At 39.3% G+C, this 24,642-nt stretch overlaps 1 protein-coding gene across 1 annotated transcript; it reads left to right on the top strand.

The window, feature by feature from the left end:
- The first annotated feature begins 1,887 nt into the window (after positions 1-1,887).
- LOC135473984 (uncharacterized) lies at positions 1,888-24,438 on the top strand. The gene is made up of 3 exons (XM_064753957.1): positions 1,888-2,066; positions 21,199-21,339; positions 23,306-24,438. Exons 1-3 carry the CDS (start codon positions 1,937-1,939, stop codon positions 23,422-23,424), a joined length of 390 nt encoding a protein of 129 aa, XP_064610027.1. The 5' UTR covers positions 1,888-1,936; the 3' UTR covers positions 23,425-24,438.
- Positions 24,439-24,642: the final 204 nt, after the last annotated feature.

Raw genomic sequence — 24,642 nt, 5'->3', positions numbered from 1 at the left:
AGTATATCTTTTCCATGCATTGCAATGGTAATTTGGCACCAGTGAGTATCGTATGTTGGATATTACATGACTTTTCATTAACAATTGGCAGTAAACAGACTATATAACGCGTTTACAGCTCCATCCTTTTGTTTTCTTTGAGAACATCATCTGGAGTGAATACACAACTTTTAAACCTGAAAACAAGCATACATATGACTTGTACATAATGCTTTATTTATTCATTTGCAGTTTTACGCCCCACTCAAGAATAGTTCACGACGGCGACCAGAATTACGGTGGAAGGAAGCTGGGCAGAGCCTGGGGAAAAACAGGGCAATAATAATGCTATAAGTGGTATAGCGAAACAAGCACATCCTGGAGGGAAGACACACATATTGGGGCAAGTGGTTGTGAGTCGCAGATTCTATGTCGCAGTTGAGGAAGCCAATGCTGGATTCAAACATTAAAGCCATCCAACTGACCAAAATCCTGTGATCTTTAGAACAAAATTCCCTAATACACTGACCAGGCGAGGTCTTTGGTGTTGAACTCTAAGAGAATTTATTGTACTCAATAATTGTACCCCTCAGGTAATATGGTACACAACAGACGCCATGGGAGCAAATGATAACGCGTGTCTTGTATTTTGTTTTCTGCACTGAGGATGACTGTTGACATTAAATGGCCATAAATACAACTAATATGCCATAAATGCATGTTAATTTCCCCCGCTGTATTGCGCCATTATTTCAATGCTTGGAAAACTATAAGCCGCGCGTCACAAACATGTTATTAGATCTCACGACGATATTGATGAAAGGCAAGGTTGATTTAAGACAATAGCAATTCGGTTAAGTGATATCTTTGCCAGCAGATTTGCCATCAGACAACATTAATTTATTCTGTCCGTCAGCTCTTACATTTAATGAGGTACTCGCAACATTTTTATTATTACATATACCATATAATGAACGATCAGTCATCGGCACGCTGTTCGTTGTGACCTTCAAAGACCTTAGTAGACTATCGTCTTTCATTCCTACTAATATAATATTTTTAGTTTTGTCTACAATACTGCCCCCACCCCCCCTCCCCCACCACCAAACACCCCCACCCCCACCCCCACCCCCTTCCGATTCATTACTACTTGTACCGTTTATTGTTTTGTGTACAACACCGATCCCGTGATTCATTATTGATGGTTTTAAATGAAAACTGTGAAATAAAATACTTTACCCTCTTTTATCTTCTGAACTACACGAATCTAAAAATTTCATAAGACCGGCATTTTAATGACATTATTGAAAATTTTTTCTTATTCATTCGCTTGTGTGCTTGTAACTGTGTGCATGCTAAGCTAAGAAGAAATGATCATCACCATTTTATTTTTTGTAAACCTTTAGAGGTTTCTGATGAAATGTAATTCTCAGCCAAATGATGGAACAGGCCAGTATGCATGGCACTAAAAATCGGTAAAACTGTACCACATAGCTTTCGAAATACACGTTTAAATTACATGTCCGACAATGAAGTTTAGGTGATCTTTCCAATATTCTGGAAATTGCGTAGGTGGAGTGCCGATCTATGGAACGCTGAAAATAAGGAAATTCAAACTTTATAAATGAAGTACGTGTAGGCCGGATTTCACCACGTCAGGTATAACTATAGCCATCTATTACACCATCGTCGCTGTATTGGTTTTACTCTCCATGCTGTGTAGACTTTCGCATTCAGTTACTGAGAGTGCACCAGTTGTGACCATCTCTGGCACCGTGTCCGTGGTATCTTCCGGTAGGAGGGGTCATGTATCACCAGACAAGTGGCCGCCCCCGTGCATTGCCAGCCTATAAAGGCGCTGCGCCTGCTGCCAGTTGCTTGCATGTCAAGACAGGATCGAAGGTATTTATCGTCAGCCGCTGTAGGACGTGCATTGCTGGGAGTTGTAGTGAACATCATGTTGTTTCATCCCGGGCTTACAGTGATACTTGTCGTTGTTGTGATGCGGACAGCGGCTAGACCTTGGGACGATAGTTCTTTCCTATCTAACGATATATACAACGGATACCCACAAGATGTCATCCAAGGTCAGTCATCTATCTGTGTTGTGTGTGTGTGTCTGTGCGTGTGCGTGTGTGTTTTTTTTTTTTTTGACTATTCATTCACAAACATGGAGACAAGAATGCTTGTTTTTCTTCCAGTCTTTTGTATCGTTTGTACTCCATGAAACCATTCGTTTGTTTTTGTTGCTTTTTGACGTAGAGAGTTCATACTTTATTTCATAGAAGGTATCTTGTTCATTTCGTCTGATCTCTTCGGTAGCTTAATGGTTAGAGCCTCCACCCCGAAGTCCGTATCAAACCCAGTTGGAGTCATACCAAAGACTTTTAAAACTGGGACTTGTTGCTGCCTCGCTTGGGCTTTCAAAACTAAGAGGTTAGAGGAGGAAACAGGATTGGTTGGCCCAGTGCCAGTGTATCGTGTGTCATGTCTGGTGTCTTCGGCATGATACTTCACTGGCGGGGGACTTTGGCGAGGTGGACTCGCCCTGCCACAAGAAGACACAGTATAGGCCTATATACACACTCCTAATGATTCTTCGTCGTCATATGACTGAAAATTGCTAAAATACCTGTTGGTGAAGTACTTGAATAATGCATAAAACAAACTATAAACCATAAACCACACTACAATACTAGGGTGTCACGGTGGCCAAGAGGTAAGCGTGGTAGCGCATAACCTATATTGACCAAGGAGCCTCTTACCTGTACGATCGCTGAGAGTCCAGCTCATGCAGACTTTCCCTCCGATAGTACGTGGGGGAGGTCTTTCAGCAACCTTCGGATGATCATGGGTTTCCACCCACCATAATGCTAGCCGCCGTATGAGTGAAATATTCTCGAGTACGGCGTAAAATAAATAAGTCAAACATTACAACAATACGATTAGAATGAACGGAATGTAATTGAACAGGCATTCATGGGTAAAATGTTTTGTGTTTGATGTATATCACTAGATATATGCAGTTCTGTGTCCCTGACGTCAGTGGTGTAGTAAAAACGTTACATTTTTGCATCACTGACCATCGTTTTTCTTGTTTAATTTTGATAGGGAGGATTTTAAAGCAAAAATATTAAATGTTAGCATATGTATCAGATTTTCGAAACATTTGCTGTATTTCGGTTTTTGTATACAGAATCACGTAGGCCTACCGAGAGCCATATTCGAGATTCGAATTTGACCACGTGACTCCATTGATGAAATAACGGTCTCAGTCGAATGAGTCAGGGATGGATTCTTCTTCACTTTAATCATGCATCAGATATACTCTCATTCGTAACTATATGTTGCGCTTCTTCCAATTTGCCAGGTCATGGACTGTCAGCATTGTTGTCGATCTCAGGGCGATATGTGAAATGTTTGCTGTACTAATTCGCATTCTTGTCACAGAATATTTGATTTTAGGGATACTCCAGGCAAGTTGTCAAAGCCCTATGAAGCCTTTCAAGGTGTGAGGTAGCTGAAAGTTGCTTTTTCCGGAAATCAAAACTTTTTTGAATCCCTGTATTGACCCATATAGTTACCCTCTAGAGCAGAATTAGAGAGGGTTGGGGTAGGGGTGTATCAGCTTTATGTTTAGTATCTCAAGAAAAAGACATACATAATTTACTGCTATGGTTGTTCTGTCGTAGTGTATAGGATTTGGCAGAAATAAGCATCACACGTACTGAACGTTAAGTCAGCCTTAGCAGTTTGGTGTGTTCTGAATTGTGTAAGGTGGTAATTTTTCGAAATTACTAATTGTATCTTACCCATGAGCCTATATTAAGTCAGTGAGCTACGCTAAAATTCTGAGTTACCTTACGAATATTTATTTTAGTATCTTAGAGTTGTCTTAGATTTTCATGTTAAAATTTAAACATTGTGTTTAATTTCAAATCGAAGCGAAAGAATAATAGCACACTGTGAGAGTAAATCTGATTGAAATTACATGTAAGCAGCTTCGCGACCCTTTGGACAGAGCTATTCGTATATGCCGGACCGTAAACCTAACGATGTTACAAAAAGAGGCCTATCGCACTTCTGGTCTGTCATGTAAAACTTATATTGCTTTATCAGTTTGTTTCTTGGGAACAGAAAATAATAAGCACCTAGGGGCCATTCTATAACCTCGCTTCATGACTCTGTCCAATTCCGATTAACCCGGGGCTAGGGGCTTTATACTCATCGCGTTGAATGAGATCGCCACGTTGAATGTGTGAACAGCTGCAATGAAAGGGCAACTGAAATACAGATCTTCTTATCGACAACTTAAATACTAGCATAATTCACGATTTAAATACTGGTTTCCTTCATTCGCCTAGAACATACCTTGGATCTTTCAAATATCACTGAAAACTGTTGTCCGCTTCTCTGCCCATCATTCTGGCCTAATTCCATGCTTTATATACAGTCTTAGCTCTTTGGTGTTTTATGTTAAACGTCGTTTTGGGAATTAACCTTGCGATTATTGACCTGAAACGTCCTTTTATTTTTGACGGTTCGTAGACGAATGTCTCTTTCGACGCATAGATTTCTATGAATAGTGTATATATTTTCAGTGGTTGACCATTTACTGTAGGTTCGCCTCCCCCGCATCATTCCTACCTTATAAATTTTACGTTTGTTTAATGTTCAACATTACAAAATGAATGTTATTATCTACCAACAGCCACTGGAAATTATCATTTGCTGTCGTACTTCCCAAGCATTGAAAATCTTACTTATATACTGTTGACACACCAAGACAGAAAGCGCATAGTGTACATTCGCACTGAAAACATTCGGTTCCATTGTGTAAAATACTGCAAAGCTGTGTGTCTACGGAAAATGAATTCAGATTAAATGTAATAGATCCAATCTATCGCGACGTAATATATTTTGTGCTTTAACGGCTTTCCGGAAGGACTAAGGGTGAATGCAATTCTCGTTTTTCTCCGTCATTTACAATAAACAAGTCTTTTTGTTTGGTATCGCTTAAAATTCAAAATTAAATAAATCCATTCTTGTCGCTGGTTGGTTGAGTTGAAGACACGCTATTTCGACATGAGTAAAACATTCTTTTCGTTTCAAAGTTGGGGTCATCTTCACATGCATGGCTATACGTTAGTTATGGAAAAGTTGTTCAGTCACTTGCCAAAGGTCGGTGGTTCACCCGGGTCACTCTTGCTTCCTCTACCCATAAATATGATCGCCATTTAGCCAGCAGTCAAACTGATCAGCCTAGATGGACTATTCTTGTAGGCGATAGAACCAGTTTTTAAATATATCAAACTGTCGGATGTCTTTTTTCATTTTCATGGCGACGTTTAACTCTAAACATTCATTCTTTTCGTTTTATGTCTAAGATGACCGGAAAAGTCAATGTGTGAGTTGGAACCAACAGCGTCTGATAGTTGACATGCATTGCGTTTACCGTGACCAGAATCTGAGATACATGTATGTAGCATTTTGAAAGGTCACATCCGTGAATGGAAAAGCTCATGGCTGAAATACTATGATCTAAGGTACAGCTCTGATAAAACTGACTCCATCTGACGTCACCATCGAGTGAGCCCTGGATTATAATTTTCATGAAGGCTTTCTTAAGTGACAGGTTAATATAGCGCCTACAAGCATGACCGCCAATGATGGTATGTACAATGGGTCCATAATCGCTTAACTTACATTTCCTTAAGTATCAACCATGCAACAAAGTACCACTGATTGATTTTCCGACTTCCTTTTAGTACACAAGTTTAACAGAATCTAACTGTTCCTCGATCGGATTAAATAGAAGAAGAAACGGAAAGCGGTTTGGGAATTAAGTTAAAAGCTTTCTCACAAGTTTCTCTCATCGGCGGGAAGCGAGTATAAGCTGCTGTTCATTAAACTTGACGGACTGGATCTTACCAAGGTCACCGGATGGGACAAAGCTACTAACACCGTTGTCAAGAAATTGATTAACGACCGTTTTCGGAGACTTAGTGGGATTTGTAAGCACTCCTTGTTATTCGAGAAAGATGAACTTTACTCCCCATTTGACGATAATCCGGTGTAAGAAAACTGTGATTTGTCCATCGCAGCCGGGTTCACACCCTTTCTGCGCCCGCCTTGACTTTACAACGTAAAGAAGAAAGGTGCCAGCCAACATCTTTACACAAGGTCTTGTGGGTGGATCACACAAGAAGCATTAAAGCTTTAAAGTTCTTTCCAGTGGAACACAGGCGACCATCAAACCGTAAAGTTATTTTCGATCAAGTTTCTTCCAAGACTACTGAAAGCATGTAGGCCTTAATATAGAACATGGATGGGTTTTACCTTCAGCAGTAACCTTTAATATCTTCTCTACCATGCAAACAAATATTTAAAAGAACTATTTCCTCATGTGAAATGTCATTGTATGAAGATAAAACGTATATTTTCATATCAAAACAAAAGTGTAGTCCAATAGTCCGAAATGCATCGAATTTTCTGTTTGTTTTTCTGTGTTCTGTGTCCATCTTAATGAACACATCTGTCAGTGCACACATTTTTAACGTACGAGGAAGATAATTTCTTGTTATGCTATGACATGATGTTCAAAAGGGTTGACTACATGAAAGGTGGTGATTATATAAAAGGTGTTGGCTATATGAATCAAACAGCATTGCGTAACTCTAATGGATTTCAGCTCTGCCCGTGATAGGAAGTGGAGATATCTATAACCGTCCTGGACAAGGAGTGTCGATAATCTGATACCGATTATAGATCATCCAAGACCAGGTGTTATATGAACTATTGTACCTATGTGGCTTCAGTTACAAACTGAACTGATTAGTTTGATTGTGAGATTGAGGCTTGACTTCGCTGTCAATATGGATTATTTCGATCATATTACAATGATTTATCCTTGTAGGAGACGTATTTACGGTGCCGCCTCACTTGAGGGTCATCATGAAGACACCAGATACGACGCCCCAACTAGTCGCATTATACTGACACCGAGTCGAACAGTATATTCTGCCTATTCGTCCTATCATCGTCTTATGCACGATTCGATTCAGGACAAACCTAGGACATTTTTGGACATGTCCCAATTTGAACTCACTGTTGTTCTACTTCAGTGTATGAGGCATGTAAGTTACCAATCTATCCACAAAACATATCGCTAAAAAAAACTACGGACTAGTGGACTACAGGCTAAAAATATGCACATGCCCGAATTATTCCTAGCGACAAAGCAAAGCCATTCTTTAATTTTACAATCCTTCAAACATCTCCTTATTTTTTTGCTTGGTTTTGAACACCGCTTTCAAAGGTGTTTTTTATCATACACATCTGCGCTTCACTGAAGAAGAGCCCGTTCTAGTGCCAACGTATTTGTAAGTCTGCCTCACTGGAACGTTATGCCAAAGATACCATGCACCCAGTTATAGTATCCGATTTTAACGTCTTTACTAGCGCAGCGTAATGACCCAGTAGCCTCTCACTAATGCGGCCGCTGTGAGTTGCTGATGATCATGCTGGCTTTCTCTCCGGCCGTTCGTGGGAAGGTCTCCCAGCAACCTGCGGATGGTCGTGGGTTTCGCCCGAGCTCTGCCCGGTTTCCTTCCACCATAATGTTGGCCGCCGTCGTATAAGTGAAATATACTTGAGTACGGCGTGAAACACCAATCAAATAAATAAATAAATAAATAAATAAATAAATAAATAAATAAATTTAAGGTCTTCAGGGTCGTTGTCGAGCTTTGAAGGTGTAGGTTATTCAAGGACACACGAGTTGCAGGTTCATCAGCGGTCCTAGATAGGAAATTGGCAATTCTACCGCTTGTGACTGTTTGCATATGGGGCCATGGTACCGATAAGCAACCTGGGATGCCCGCGTGCCCGTTTACGCAGTCTAACGTTCCTTAAAAACGGCTTACTCAAAAATGACCGTCATGCACTGTGTATGTGAAACACTGTTGAGTATACCGCTTTAGACAACAGTTTTTGTGACGCTGGCTGTCGCTGTCTGGGCATGTTTGCTATGTGTTATCACTGTCCATTCACATGCATTTTACATTAGGAGAAGTCATTATTACATTAGACTTCTCTGGCAGTGTGTTCATGAGTATATTAGGGATGCCATTGAACCACATTATCAGGACATCTCGTTTAATGCTTTCACACAATATACTCCCTGTGCATTTTGAATCCAGAAGAATTGCTAAGCTTCTTTCTGCTAAATGAGCCGAACAAATAGGGGTTTTTGGCATTGTGAAATACTATATTATCTACATGATGATTTCATACAAGGTATTCATATGAGACTATGTAGACCATACATTGCTCGTGGTACAGGCCAAATTAACGTAGCGCATGTACGGATTTCAATGCATAATTGTGATACGGTAACCATGGCGTTTTTAAACTTATTCTGTGATCTGAAAAGCGACTGTGAAATGCGTATTTTTGGCATTCTTATATACAGGCTGAAAAAAAAACGCTATGGCATAATTCAAGCAATATAACATGAAATACCAATATCTATAGAGATATAGCTGTCTATCAAAACTACTTTAACACCAGCAGTAATGCTGTTTATTCTCGAACATTCTTCATGAGGCAATATAAAGGAGTGGTAAGTTATTGTGAATTCTGTTTTAGAGAAGCAGAACAAAAACATCACGTATATGAAAATTGCCTTGGATGTTACCAAAATAAGATGGTGGTAATTACAGTTTCATGAGTATTCATATTTATGGATTTTCACCGTCCTCTCCAATTAAATGTCTTCATATATCCTCAGGAAGGGTTTGAGTGCTTGTTTGTCAGCTTCTTTTTACCAAGTATATAGTATGTATTTGTTTTTATTCCAGACCTTGACATTCAAGTTAGTTCATAATTTGCGTGTATGTTTTTTATCCCGGATTTGGGTTTTCATCTATATATGAATTTATCAGTTTTGCCAAAACGCACAACCTTCTAATGGAATCTATAAATAAATCCACAACAATTCCTGGAGTTACTGTCTATCTGGATATTCGGATAAAAAAAATCTGAATGGAAAAATCTAATGGCTTGCCTGTTGTTCAGCCATGTTTTTAGCAATACATACCGAAAATGGAATGAAATTGTATTAATGTCGTCAAAGATGAAAACACTATCTACATGAAGGAGCAAGTAATTATTGTCTTCAGCACAAACAAATTCAGCACATAACACAAACAAATATTTCAATAAACCGCCGTTGGTGGTTATCTATAGCAACAACAAATGAATTTCTCTTTACTACCACCCACAGTTATATGTGAACTGTTATATTAACGGCAATTGTTGCAGGCCATGATGTTCACTGCATGAAACAGAGCGAGCACCTGTCTTTTAATGAGAGCTCATTAACTCCTTTAAATAAACTCCCAATGTGTGTTCACTATTCATTATCCGGGGATAGTGTACTGAGCGCCTAAATGTTATTGTATGTTAAATGTGACGACAACACAGCATTTTGAGTAAATCTAGACCAGTGACGTCTAATAATTTGCCATTAATATCAATGCATTTTATTTGTACCTAATTCTGCCTAAGCCAGTGCGCTAGGGGATGTGTAGTTTACTAGTATTAATGCATTTACGTGAACAGTTAGAATAAACCCTGACTGAGGTAAATTGACAAAAGGCAGTATTTCACCGGTTGAGTTAGACCATTTGCCAGCTGTCACAGTGTCGTCTCTACTCTGGTTTCTCTCTCTATACTGTACCTCTTAATTATGTTATTCTGTAGTCCCCACCCCTCCTCTGCACATTTGAGCGCTTTAATTGTGAATCATGACAAGCGGAAAATACCGATATAACAATTCTCGCGGCAATTTAAAGTTTAACACCAAGAATCGTCAAAATTTTGTTAGGAAAGATTTATAGTAGTTGTTTAATGAATCTGAATTCTGATTTCAGTGTCTCATAGGAAAGGGAAATATTTAGCACAATTGTAATTTTCCCATATAAAATATTTCCACATAAATCGAAGCACAAAACATTTTTGGAGGGGCCTCCGTGGCTCAGTTGGTTAGCGCGCTAGCGTAGCGCAGAGTACTGACCCAGGAGTCTCTCACCAATGCGGTCGCTGTGAGTTCAAGTCCAGCTCATGCTGGCTTCCTCTCCGGCCATTAGTGGGAAGGTTTTCCTAGCAACTTGCGGATGGCCGTGGGTTTCCCCCGGGCTCTGCCCGGTTTCCACCCACCATAATGCCGGCCGCCGTCGTATGAGTGAAATACTCTTGAGTACGGCGTAAAACACCAATCAAATAAATAAATCAAAACATTTTTGGCTTCTGGCATTTTGTACTGCAATTGTCCGAGACAGCAACAGGCAATGATTTTTTGCCAATTGATCTCTTGCAGCTATAAATGTTATTAATACATGATTATGGTTGGGGGAAACCGACTTAGCCCATTCGGAAACTCCCGCTCACCACTAGATACTTGACAAACCGCCTGACGTACAGCCGCATCTTGTAACAGGAAGTGGGTTAGAACACCTCACTGATCAATGGCCTGTCGACTGGAATGAGAACGATGCTTTAGGCGACTGTATCAGTGAGCGCCCACTGGGTCGAGTCGTACCAAAGACTTTAAAAAATGGTACTTGTTGCTGCCACGCCTGGAGCTCAGCACTGAGAGGTTCCAGCAAGGAAACATGACTGATTGGCCAGGTGTTAGTATAAATGTAATTGGTGTCACTGGCATGATATTTCAGTGACGGCAGCACTTTAGCAACACCGACTCGCCCGGTTGTTAAGTACGACGTAAAACTCCAAGCATACATGCATACATAATATCTAGTGCTCTCAGATGTAGGTTATTATGCTGAGTGCCCAGAATTGGATTATAATATAGTGTTTGGTTGAATTATTTTCTCATATATATCTATTAACTATATGATATTTCACCTAGAACTTTTACTTGACTCTTACCAAGTCATTGTGTTTTAAGACCTTGCTGAATTTTAGATTTATGTATTATAAAGAAAACATTTTTATGGAAATTAGAATGTATATAATTGAATGAGATAGAAATTTATTAAGTTATAATAATTTATTTCAGGCAGACGACCATCACCACATAGGCGACAACCAAAAGTTGTTTTGGTTCACTGATAAGTTTCTATGCGCACAATATACATTGTATGGTATTAAAAAAAGTAATTAGCGTACAAATACCTAAAAGAGAAACACCATCATGACCAGTACATGTATAAAATTAACCTAGCATGCCATCGCCTCAGTCACTGTTCGTTGACATTGCCCCCCTACGTAACAACTCCGTGACTGTACCATCAGCGTCATTATCATTGTTATATGAGTTGGCTTAAAGCCGGAAAACTCTCGATGAGTTTCGTGATCAAGAATTCCTTTTAGGCTATTATTCCCCCCTAGTATTCGATTGTATGTTAATGTATCACGCTAGGTCACTTTCCAATCTTTTAATCAACTACTATGCGGACTGACCATCGCGTTACATGCAGCGCAGCGTAGGTGGAAGGGAAAATAATGACCACAATCTCGGAAACGATGGACAGCATTCGTGAGCAAAAGTTTGATCGCTGGAAGGAAACAGTAATTTAATGAAACATCAATTATTATCTTGTTGTCTAAACCTCCCCCAAGCGGTACAGAAATGCAAAGGTACGTGTGCACGGACATATATATATAATAGCGGGGAATTGGTGTAACAGAAAAAAGAAAGCACGCTATAACAGATCTACAAAATGACATTTATTGGGGAAATCATTTTTTTTTCTCAGCAGGAAGCAAAATCTAAACATGGAGCTGAATGTTTTTAAATTTCTGGTAGTTGACACTGTGACTGAAATTATTTCTTTCCCTAAAGCAGTCTTTGACTTTTGGGGCTTCCGTGGCTCAGTCGGTTAGCGGGCTAGCGCAGCGTAATGACCCAGAAGCCTCTCACCAATGCGGTCGCTGTGAGTTCAAGACCAGCTTATGCTGGCCTCCTCTCCGGCCGTACGTGGGAAGGTCTTCCAGCAACCTGCGGATGGTAGTGGGTTTCCCCCAGGCTGTGCCCGGTTTTCACCCACCATAATGCTGGCCGCCGTCGTATACGTGAAATATTCTTGAGTACGGCGAAAAACAACAATAAAAAAAAAATCTTTGACTTTTTTTTTATTCTTCCGTGTTTGCTATGCGCAATGCTTTTTTGACACGCCTATTTATACATGTGTTTTAGTGTTTTTAAAAATGCGATATTCCTGACATCTGCCTGACACCGTAACCTTCATGCAGCATTGGTAAAGTGAATTATGTTATAGAGTTTCAAGCAATAAACACCAATATGAGTTAACAAGATTTCAGAGCCTTGTTCAATAAATTGCTTAATTTGATAGTTTTTTGCCTGTCCTATATGGAGTGTTTCTTGAAACGAGTCAAACATACATAACTATAGTGGGGGCCTCCGTGGCTCAGTCGGTTAGCACGCTAGCGCAGCGTAATGACCCAGAAGCCTCTCACCAATGCGGTCGCTGTGAGTTCAAGTCCAGCTCATGCTGGCTTCCTCTCCGGCCGTAAGTGGGAAGGTGTGTCAGCAACCTGCGGATGGTCGTGGGTTTCCCCCGGGCTCTGCCCGGCTTCCTCCCACCATAATGCTGGCCGCCGTCGTATAAGTGAAATATTCTTGAGTACGGCGTAAAACACCAAGCAAATAAATAAATAAATCATAACTATAGTTAAGCAAAAAAGCCTGAATTCTAAAACATGCTACGACATGTTGTTATCATATTTTCGCGATGGGTACAGACGTGCCAATCTAAATTTAGTTTAGTTCGTCCTTTGGTTAAATCTGCTGGTTTGTTGGCCATCTTGGTGATGTTTTACTGACGTTTTGGTGGTAAGAACATTCAGGGCCATTTGACCATTACATGTGGAAATCTTTTGATTTGTAGGCCAAAAATTAATGAAAAAAATTTTGTCTTAGCCTGCAATATCAAAGTAAAATCCATAATAATAGGAAAATGGCTAGAGTGTCCATCATTATAATAGATAAGCCGTCTTTAGAGTTCTGATCTTACCGATGAAATCTATACGGAATTGTGCGCTTCAGATTTGAAATTATTGAGCATACATAGTGTGGGTCTTTAAGCGAACTATAGAAAAAAGCATGTAAAATATCACAATAGCTCCTCTCATGCAACGAATGTAGTATAAAGGCTCTATGTCCTTGTAGGATGCACTTGACCTTTAAAGTTAGATTGCCCCATGGGTTTGCAATGCAGCAGGATAAAATGAAAGGTGGATTTCCCTATTTACTTAAATTTGTTACTTAAATCACAGGTTAACGTTTTAGGGTGAAACAGTCCCTACGTCCAGTTGTTCAAAAGTGAATTACCACTTAAACTTGGTATTAACTTTCGTCCAAAAGTGCCATTTATTTTGTATTAGGGTGCAACTGGTATTAACATGTAAGCCTGGCCTAACTATAATGCGCTTTAGAACAACTGCCCCCTGTATGCCGGTAAAGGTGAACTGTATGGCACAGTCTGTATTACTGAGGGCAACTAGTCCTTAACTATAAAATGAGGTCGAGGGCTCGAATCCATCTCGTACATGGACAGTTGTACCTTTAAGCCAGAAACTACCCTAGATTAATATACTTGGTGATATACGACGGTTTATTTGGGCCTTCGCTAGGTTTATAAATAAAATGTTCTTGAATATTCGTCACAAGAGAAACCATCAATAAACTATTAAAAGAAATAGAAACTAAAAACGAAATAAATTTCTACTAAAATTCCGCCCAAGTATATTTGACCTTTGACAATGTTTGTCTTGACTCATTCTTTCTTTCTCCTTTATTCACTCAGAAACAATGATACGAGATATTTGATATTTGATAATCAGGCCAGGCTCCTGTATTACACTATATACACGTACATATAATCTAAAACGCTCCCTTCAATGCCAACCCACCCACACCCCACCCTTCTTTATTATACGCTACTGATTGCGTGACACTACACCCTTAATATTGCTCTTCCACATACGGTATTATGTTGAGTCTATCTAAGGTGTCTGTTGAAGTCAGATAAGGCAACGCGTTTGAACAGTCCGTCGCGTTGGGATAAAGAGGCAAAAGGCGCCCTAATGATGTAATAAATATTTGACACCTAAAACCGATTGGGGGTTATTGAAAACATTTTATCTCGCTGTTCTTCAAAACAAAGGTATTGAGACTATGACAGGACTGTCTGGCGAATACTGTTGTTACAGTTTCTACTAATAGGGGCCGTGATCCTATTTCTAGATGGGCCCTATTGATCCCACTTCCCTTCTCTGTTGCCTATAACCCAGGGCTTTTGTCAATACAAGCACTTAATTATGATATTCCCTCAGAGTACATTATTTAGTCTGAAGTTACTAGAGAACTGAAATGTAATTTAAACTTTCTCCAGACTTGATCCGTTTCCCGACAGACACAGTGTATTACTATTCTTTGCTTATGCATGCCTTCACCTAAGCTGACACTTACCACTTAGGAGAAGATAAACATTGCATCCGTGCGATGAACTGTTTGATTCATGTAATACGTGGCTTTAAGCGAAATATTTCGTTGCTTTCAGAAAAGATGCGTGTAATCGAATTTCTCAATTCATGTCTAAGGATCAAAGACTCCTTTGACATCTTTTGATTATGCATATGTTTGAACACTCAAAACTGACCATACCTGAATGTCCCACGACATTTACAAAGAGGAAACAAAGGCTGGGGGCAAAATTTTAGGTTTTATCCATGTCCAGGTTTGCTTTCAATCATTGTGTGTTGTGTGCTCTAGGATTCTCGCATGAACCATTATCTGGTGAACACATTCATTGCATTGTGTGCAGCTTTGTGATTTTGTTGCTGTGTGCTATAAAAGATTCTCTTCGCGTGTTAGAATATTTAATTTATTCATTTCTCTAATATCTAACGCCGAGCTCAAGATTTTTTTAAAAATATATGTAACGACGGTTAGGTTTATGGATATAGCCGCAGCCTAATCTGCGACATCTGAATTTGAACACGCAACACACTGGCCTGGAGTCTGACATCCGCAATGAGTCAGCACTTTAGCCTATTCACCTTGCAGCGCTTGCACCGCTCTCTGCGTTCGCTTTTACTCGACTGCCACCACTGGCAAATTTTGTACAGAAATCTGGAACAACGCCATGGTCACTGGGGTGGCAGTGATTGAACATGAAGTGATGCCAGAAAACACATTTATTCGAGGTGTTTATTATATACATCAATGAATATTTGGTACACATGTATTCTCTTTATCTAAAGTATGAACATTATTTTAGCCGACACCTGAGAGAATTTTATTGGTGAAGGCTATAATTATAAATCCACGCGAGGATATCAGTGGTGAGGCTAAGCTTAAACAAGCCTATGTGCCTGGCACAGGCACCAAAGGTCAAACTTGTCTGGTGATGGTAGTGATATAAAGCGAACTTATATAGAGAGTGGCACATGCGCTGCGAGGAGTATGACTTTAACTTTCTTTCCCAGCTAGAGTCAGATTCCTTGTCTTATTAGAGTATTATTGCACCGGTATTCAAACCCTGGCGTTTGTGGTGCGGAAAGGTCTTACTGCATGCATGGTGGATTATGTTGGTGACAACGCCAATCTAGAAATCCCCTCATTCCGTGTGAAAAATCTATATATGCTTTATACGTAGGTGTTACAGTATGAACACAAGGGGACAAATTGTGTCTCACATTGCCGAACTGGTTTCTCTGTGGATGTAATGACTAGATATAGATTTGTCTATCATCAAAATTGTCTTCAACGATAACTCACAAGGGTCAGTTTTGAATAGAGGAATCTTGGGAATTAGTTTTGGCTACAACTAAGTTTATCACCACAAGACAGGAACTCTTTGAATTTCCGTTTCTCCTTTGTTCTCATAGACATTGGGGGGAAGACGATCTGTGAGAAATTCGCTAGAGATCACCAAATTGCATACTCATACTAAGCCAAAGTAGAAAGTGGTCAACAAAACGAGCTTACATATAGATAACTTAATGTTTAATTTATTCACCACGAGCAACAAGGCTATGTAAATGAAAACTTATTCCATTGGAATATATTTACTTTGTTGCCCATAGGGCCTTAATGCTCTCCGTAAACACCTCCTTATATTGTCCTCCTCGACTTCAAATGTCATTGAACGAAATCAGTGCAATTGTTCTTACGGATTACACTTTATGAGTATAGCACAGATTCTGCTGCTGAAACTTGAATAAGACCACTATGGATCTGGAATCAGGGGGACAGTTGTTCAAAAGTGCGATGAGTGTTAAAACAGGCTTAAATCTTAATACCAGACTTTACCTAATATAAAGTAAATGGCACTTTAGTCCCACTAATGAGAGCCAGTGAGAGTCGTTAAAACTGCCTGCTTGCTCGTGTAAACTCGGAACCTACGTCCAACATTCCGGTTTCCTGATCGTCACGCGTAAAACGAACTGTACTGTTCGATACCTTCTGGGAAAAAGAGTTCTACCGGAAATGTACTAACTGCACATCGGCGGTTTCCGACAGCAATTCTCCCCCTAACACAGAAGACTTCAGAACTAGTTCTTAGGCAAAATGGAGTCGCCCCAAAGCGGATTTTGACGCTGACTTTATTTATAATTTATCAACCTGAGATACATATTAGAATTTTTTATATGGCATGCACCTGCGAGAAAATACATACTCTTTTCAAAGGTATTTGTTTGATATCTAAATTTTCTTCTCCTTTAAGTCTCACCTTCTGTCTGACCACAGAACTAGTTATATAAATGGATGCAGTTAAAACTTTCCTCGAGTCCGTCTTAAATGACTTGCGATTAAAGCTTTGTACATTATTTGCCAACGTTGAGTTCTTTCTAAGGGTCTTTTCACTAAACGTTTCGCCTGCGTGCCCTTTGTTTTATCCTAGATCTACGATTAAGTTAATAATTGATAACACTGGCACTGTGGGGATGGAAACAAACACTTGAGGCTGTTCCATTCGGAAGCACGTCACCGTTGTTGCTTTACTCACTATCGATCTACACGGATATTTGAGCGATTTTTACATATTTGCCTCAAATAATCTTATTGATTTGGATATAACGAGTGAATTCTTCCATTGAGGAAACTCAGTCAAACCTCCCACGCAAAAATGAAGCCACGCAGCATCGTCTAGTTTAGTTGTTTGGCTTTGTTTGGCCAGTTTTCCATTAGGTAACAGACGTTAGCCTACTTACGCAAACGCTCTTGGTCCTTCCAGTCTTATCAACATGTTATGAGCGAGAACGATCGTTGAGTATTTGCATATGGAAATAGTACTCCACATCTGTACAATACTTTCTGTTGTTGTAATCGAGTACAAAGACGTCAGACAAAAATACATCGCTTCATCTTTGTCCAGTTTGCTGTCAAACGGTTTGCACGCGCATGCAAAATTGCTGGTGGAAAAATTAGCGACAGGTTAATGAAAAGGATCGATGTTAGACGTATGTCCAAATGTCTGTCCACACACCTGCACTATACTGTCTGCTGACGCCGTCATTGCATAAGCGCACCTGAAGCTCGAATATATTGCTCATTATTTAAACCTGAGAAGGTCATAAACTGCCACCCCATGATCGCAATAATACGTACCACATGTGCAGCCCTACAGGCCATTCGACAACCCAGGCTCCTGTATCTGAGTCGCGAATTGGATCTTTCAACAACAAAAAAAAAAAAACGGAAATAAAAAAAAAAGAAACGAAGTGACAACTACAGAGTTTCACAGGTCAGATATAGGGCTTGATGCATGCCTCGTCAAAATTCCTTCTGCTACCGTTGGCGGATGTACCTATTTCGCATGCGGCGAAGTGAAATTTGTTCTAGAGTGTTTTGGACCCCCCCCCCCCCCCCCCAAAGAAAAAAAAAAGAATGCAGAACGTTTTTAATGAGCCCCTCTTCTGACTCACCCGGTTTCCTTCCACCATAATGCAGGCCTCTGCCGTATAGGTGAAATGTTCCTGAGTGCGAGTCTCATCTGGACTATCCAGTGAAAACTCTCTGCCCATATCTGTTTTAAACACATGTTGTGTGATCATGTGGTCTCGAGTCTGAGTTCCACACTTGCATCTAGGATATTCTGATTGTTTACAACCGCCGCTTCTCTCTGGTATTTCACTCGTCGAAACGTGTCACTTGTACATGTATTTGAACTGAGCTTGAGTTAAGCACCACAGATGCCACAGTCCGTATTGAAGGAATGACCTCTGCTGAAGGGATGACCTCTGCTGAAGGAATGACCTCTGCAGCGAGATACTGTGTGGGTTGAACGACCTGTGAAACATTACCTGATATCTGGACTTCCGATCCCTCAACCGTCCAATCCGATGTTGCCAGTTTGACCTGTCGCCAGTCGCCCAATTTTCACCTAACACCCACACCAAAAAATTCCACAGCCTGTCTTTTAAAACGACGCCATCCGCAGGGGAGGAAAATGCTAAACTGTGAGCCAAAAAAAAAAACAAAAAAACAAAGCAAAACACACAACAAATGCCTGAAGTGGTGAAAGCTGAAACTAAATCTGTAACAGCATAACCCCCGCTTTAGCTTCCACACAATGACGTACTAATTGAGTCTGTCTCACTCGATGTCATATAATTTGGAACAATCAAACTACCTTGATTTCAACTCTTCCTTATAAGATGAGATAGTTGGCAAGCCCTTTGGCAATAGCCAATATACACAATGACTGCTCTTATCATTTTCCAAGACCTGATATTTGATAACCGTTCTTTCGTTTGTCGTGTGCGTTTGTACGGAATCATCCTTTTTTTAAGTTTAGCATTAATCATACTCTATAGATAAGACTGTCCAATACCGAGTGTACTCAAATCTTGTCGCCTTAATATGATTTATTTATTCATCTGATTGGTGTTTTACGTCGTACTCAAGGATATGCCTTGATACGACATCTGGGCTCCCTTCAGATTTTTTGTTTGGGGACCTTTCAGCAGATTAGATTTTAATTTCTTCATCTGTGTTTGCCTAGCCACATCTAAACAATAATTTCATTTATTTACCGGCATTTATTTGAGTATTGTTGAACAACATACTCAAATATTTTTCCCTTATTTGAGGGTGTCCAGTTCTAGGAGTGTCTAAACAAGAATTTGTATGACATTCAAGGCTAAGGTTGTTAAGAAAGACCAGGTCATAATATATATGTCACTTCTATAGTTAATATACATATGTATCTATCCAAGGCGACTTATTTTCTGTTTCCGCTTTATTTGTTATGTAAAACAGTTTTGTTTTACTTCTAGTTTCAACGTGGGCATGATTTTATATCTGCATCCGTCACATATATGTAAACTGCTATTGTGGTGTATATATATATATATTTCCCCAATATCACGGGGAACTAGATTTCCCCAATATCATGGGGCTAATTCCTAAAAAAAAAATGTGAAAACTTCAGTATATTGTAACGCAGTTTGCACTTCAAAAACTTCAAATATTCATAAATTGAGTTGTACTCATTTTTTTTTTGGTATATCGCTCCTTGTGCATTCCCAACTTTACATCCTGAAGGCATCCCAAAATAATCGTTTAAATAAAATTTAATACGTTTACTTGCCAAACCAAACTGGCTTAATGGAATTTTTCTCAATTTGAATTAAATTGAATTAATAGACCATAAGCTACCCAGATGACTAAATGAGCACATAAACAATATGTCCTCTTATTTTAACTACATTATAACAATTTCAAGTTACAAGCATTGTATTTTTAAAAGAGGACTTTGGCTACTGCCTTCGTGAAATGAATACAAATGCAATCAGCTATCAACCCCTTCGTTTATCGATTTACCGTCTATCGTTCTACTTCGGTCTGTATTAGAAGGAACTATTTTGGATTGTACTTTCGGATTGAATGTCGTCGTCTACTTTCTTACGTTATATCTTGCCATTATATGCATAGTTACTCAGTATTAGATTACCATAAAGCCTGTGCTTACAACGGCCTCAAAGTACCGAGCGGGAACTGACACTATAATGTTTCGAGCTTTTATAACCAGTACTCGATGTAATGATGTATGTCTGTATATTGGAACATATATGTTATCGGCGGATATTTCCATTAAGCAATTCAATTTCACTTCTACATTATGACAGGGATGTTGTGTTCGTCAGCTATAAAACACACCCGTTATCCGATAATAGTTGTTATTATTCCCTGTGTATAAACCCTACATGTGGGTGAAAATCACCAATACCTGGGGGGCGTAACAGCTTCCGGATTTAACCGGAAGTTGTGATTAGATCACCTCTGCGAATGACCCAAGGATATGATACCATTATTATATCTCTGATGAATCAATGTCACGACTATGTGGTTCATGAAAGGTGCGGATTCCGATGTTTATCGACCGAAACTTTGAGTATAGCGTTCAAATAATAAAACTTAAAAATAAAACCCCCAAAAAACCCCCCAAAAAACCCGGAAAGCTGCTGTCAAGTTCAAATCGCTCACGCTGTGTTTCCCAATAACACTCAATACAAACACCACGATTTGTTCGAGCCTCCCGGCTAGAACAGTACGACTTTAATCTGTCTTTTACCGAGTACGATACTCCGGCTATAGCCTGTTATATTTACCCAGACTTGCGTGGTTCTTGATCGAATGTACCGTTATGTGATAAACGGCGTAGTGAGCCCTGGCTGAGCTATATTTTTAACCATATTTGACGCCAACACTAAGCATTTATTCAGGAATTTGTACATATATGTTATTTGTCAGTACAAAAAGAAACAAGTTAGGAATGGATAATCGAGAGGCATTAAACGTACATACCTAGCCTATTTCACTTAAAAATTCGTCCATGACTACATTACATGACTACGTATGTGGGAAAGTCTTGGTGCAACATGCGAATGGTCGTGGGTTTCCCCGGGTTCTGTCCGGTCTCCTCCTGCCATACAGCTGGCAGCCTTTAATAAGTAAAATATTCATGAGTATTGCGTGAAACAAATTAAATCAAATACAAAAGGGAATGGTTTGGCCATCTCACCCGAGCTTCTATTTAGAAAACGCTATATCTAATACATCCCGCTGTGAGAATAAAGCCGATATGAAAAAATACGTACTCATTGCTTAATAAAATTCATCGAGATTTCTTGCATGTTTTCTTTTTTCATTCTCTGTCTCAGATTTGGCCTTGGGAAGAGGAAATTCTGCATATGGAGACGACAGTAGGATGGAAGATACGCCTATGGCCAAACGGTTCTCCATGAATTCATTCCGGCTGTTCCGTCCTTTTTATCACAGCCAAAAGAGTGGACAAGGTTCAAGTAAGTCAATTATCAACCATTATGCTTAGGGCTAAGACTTAAGGCTTTGTTGATTCCATCGCTTTCACAGCTTGTACAGAGCCTTGCTTGCTATAAGGGATTGACACTCTCAAAATAATAATCTGTTAAATTTAACAGAAATTCTGTTGTATGAGTGATGCTAGAATGTTTTGTGTTATTGAAGCAGATTACTCTGTTAAATATAACACAAATACTCTATTTATTCATCATTTCCCCCTGGCTCTGCCCGGTTTCCACCCACCATAATGCTGGCCGCCGTCGTATAAGTGAAATATTTTTGAGTACGGCGTAAAACACCAATCAAATAAATAAATAAATAAAATTTATTCAACATAACCATTCTGTTCAAGTAACTATTCTATTAGGATATTACATTGAATATGACACAATATTGCGTTATAATAACAGAATACATTCCAGCAGCACTCAGACAACAAACTTTCTGTTAAAATTAACAGATTAACTTTGTTGTTTATCGTTGTACTCAAGGACTTTTCATTTATGCGATGGCAGAAAAGGATGGAGAAAACCGAATTTGCAAGAAATAAACCAACATTTAGTTGGCGAATCCGACCACGCGTGAAATATGTGACACTGGTGGAAACTTCTGCGAACTTCACTGTCCCTCACTTATTACCACCACGCACCATCGACCGCCTATCACCACCACGCACCGTCGCCCACCTATTTCCACCAGGCTACGTCACCCACTTATTATTACCACGTTCCGTCGCCCACTTATTATCACCAAGCACCGTCGCCCACCTATTTCCACCAACGCCCCCAAAAACAATTGAATCCTGTAAATTCTCTGTTTGAGAACAGAACTGAATTCACGCCTCGTGTGATCTTTGTAAAAAAAAGTGGTCTTCGCTCCAAATGGCGTGCCCTTGACCAGTGAGGCCGCGTTCTCCAGCCAGTTTACCTCCCGCTGGTTTGACCATTTTTAATTTTTTTTTTTTAATTTCTGGAAGCTTACCAAATATCTGGTAAATTGTTTCCCTCCGTACAATATATATATATATATATATATATATATATATATATATATATATATATATATATATATATATATATATATATATATATATATATATATATATATAACTAAGTCGTATAAGTAGTGCATTGGCTAACAGCAATATTGACCCACGGCCTAGGAATGTTTAATTATTCGTGCTAGGATTTTAGCATTTGTCCTATAACCAAGGTGCTTTAAGGTAGATGTACAGCAGGTTTACAATTATATTCTTGTAACATGGACACCAAAATATCTCAGAAGTGCTAAACATTGCAGCAAGGAACAATGCAGTAATAGTTTACTGATTACAATCACACAAGCCAACTTTTGTCAAAATCAGTCATTTTCGCACCACATAATTCCTAACACCTCTTAACCTCACACAAATGCTTAGTGTTTTGATACACGGAGGAACTTTGAGTGGGAGGAATTTAACTTGGGGTAGCCCCATCTTGTAAATGTATCTGTCGGTGTCTGATAATTCTTAAGGATGAAGTTCAGAACCATGTCTTGCATATATCGTTCAAAATATCTCAACCAGGTCAATTGCTTTAGAAAGCCAGGATTTTTACCTGCAATAGAAATGAGAAATATCTGCAAGAAGTATTTTACATTTTCCAGTAACAAATATTTAGAAAAATATAGATTTTTAAGAAGATTTTCTTGTTTAGAGCAGCGTTTAAAAAAGCCAAGGGCCAAAAGTTTCAAAGCATACATCAAAAGAAAGGTAATTTATCTGACAATTGACTTTCTAAATATAGGACATGTCTTTCAGCAAATGTGTGAAAGTTTGCTCCAACTTTTACCAAGGTGAGGAAATGTTCCATTCAATTAACATCGAAAACAATACTCCTTATACGTATATAGAATAAGTATAGTCTGGCTATTCCTTTGCTTTTAATATTGTGATTTTTATGTTTGCAGGAAATTTCCACAAGAGAGGAAATAGCCTGAACGACTTGATAACGCGACTATTGGCGTTGAAAGGGAACGTCTATGGCGGCCGAGCGGCTTCCATGAGATTCGGCCCTGGTGGAAAGTGAGCGTGCCATTCGCTCCACAGACTCCGGAACAATGATCCGCCATTTTGTTACTCACCTATAATGAAGTAAATCTGATTAGCCTAATCTGCTGAAAGTTTAGAGTCCCCTGAAAGATCTCGTTTTTTGTTTATAATGAATATTGTACAACTGGGACTAGCAACACCGGCAAAAAAGAATCGGAATGACAGTGGTGAAAATCAATACAGAATTATCCTCGGCGCAAGGTACCTTGAGGTTCTTAAGTCTCGCTTCATAATTCGTGTAGTGCGGAAGAAGCAGTTAAAGTTAAAGTGTATACATGAAGACTGAAGACGACAGCCGTGATAAATGCGACTTTTATACTTTCAGAAAAGAAATTATGTATGTTTTCCATCCATCCACACTGAAGCCATGTGTTTGATTTATAATGTTAGGCATAGAATGACATTTCTTATTCCTTAGTACAAACTTTGTTCGCGCTGATTCAGCGTATATTACATCGTACTATCTTGATAAGCATCGAATCAGAATCAATATTTAGCAACCCATGTCACGCTTTCTGTCAAAAATTCTAAAATCTTCCACTTTTCTTGTAGTGATTGTGAATATCAAAGACTGAATGCGTCAGTGTTGTTTACATTCTAGAAAGCAAGAAGCCACTTTCATAAAACAATTTACTCCTGCCAGTCAAACGAATCTGCTTGCTTTGAAAAACTGTTGGCTGCTTAATACTAAACTAACCATGGTACAACCATGCCATGGATAAAGCGAAAATAGTCGTAGACGGGAGAATTCTTGTCCTATTGGTCTACATGTCTACATAAGCAGGGATTATCGTCATATAAATGTATGGCGGTATATATGTGATCATGATATGAACAATCTTTTGAAGTCGTTACTCTGGTATGAAAATCTGTTAAACGATTGATACTAAGGGTTATTTTTGGCTTAAACATGCATGTCTTTGTCTTTTCTGTTGATATCGGTTTGGTGATTATGCTCTCAGCTGATTGCGTCTTACCATATAATAATAAACGTGTGCGTTGCTTTTTTAGCAATCGACTAATCCACTTTTGTTTCTGCTTCTTTCCCTTCAAAGTTAACAGTCATGGGATGGCCGTCTAATCGATTTCTTTAGTTAATGATTCACAGGGGTTTTTTCTCTATCTGATTGAGGTACAACGTTGTCCTCAAGAAAATTTCACTTCTGTCTATGATATACTGGGCGCTCAGCATAAG

This window comes from Liolophura sinensis, chromosome 8 (assembly GCF_032854445.1).
Source record: "Liolophura sinensis isolate JHLJ2023 chromosome 8, CUHK_Ljap_v2, whole genome shotgun sequence".
NCBI classification, from domain to species: domain Eukaryota; kingdom Metazoa; phylum Mollusca; class Polyplacophora; order Chitonida; family Chitonidae; genus Liolophura; species Liolophura sinensis.
Note: the sequence above shows the minus strand (reverse complement) of the source record. Positions and strands in the feature narration are given on the sequence as shown.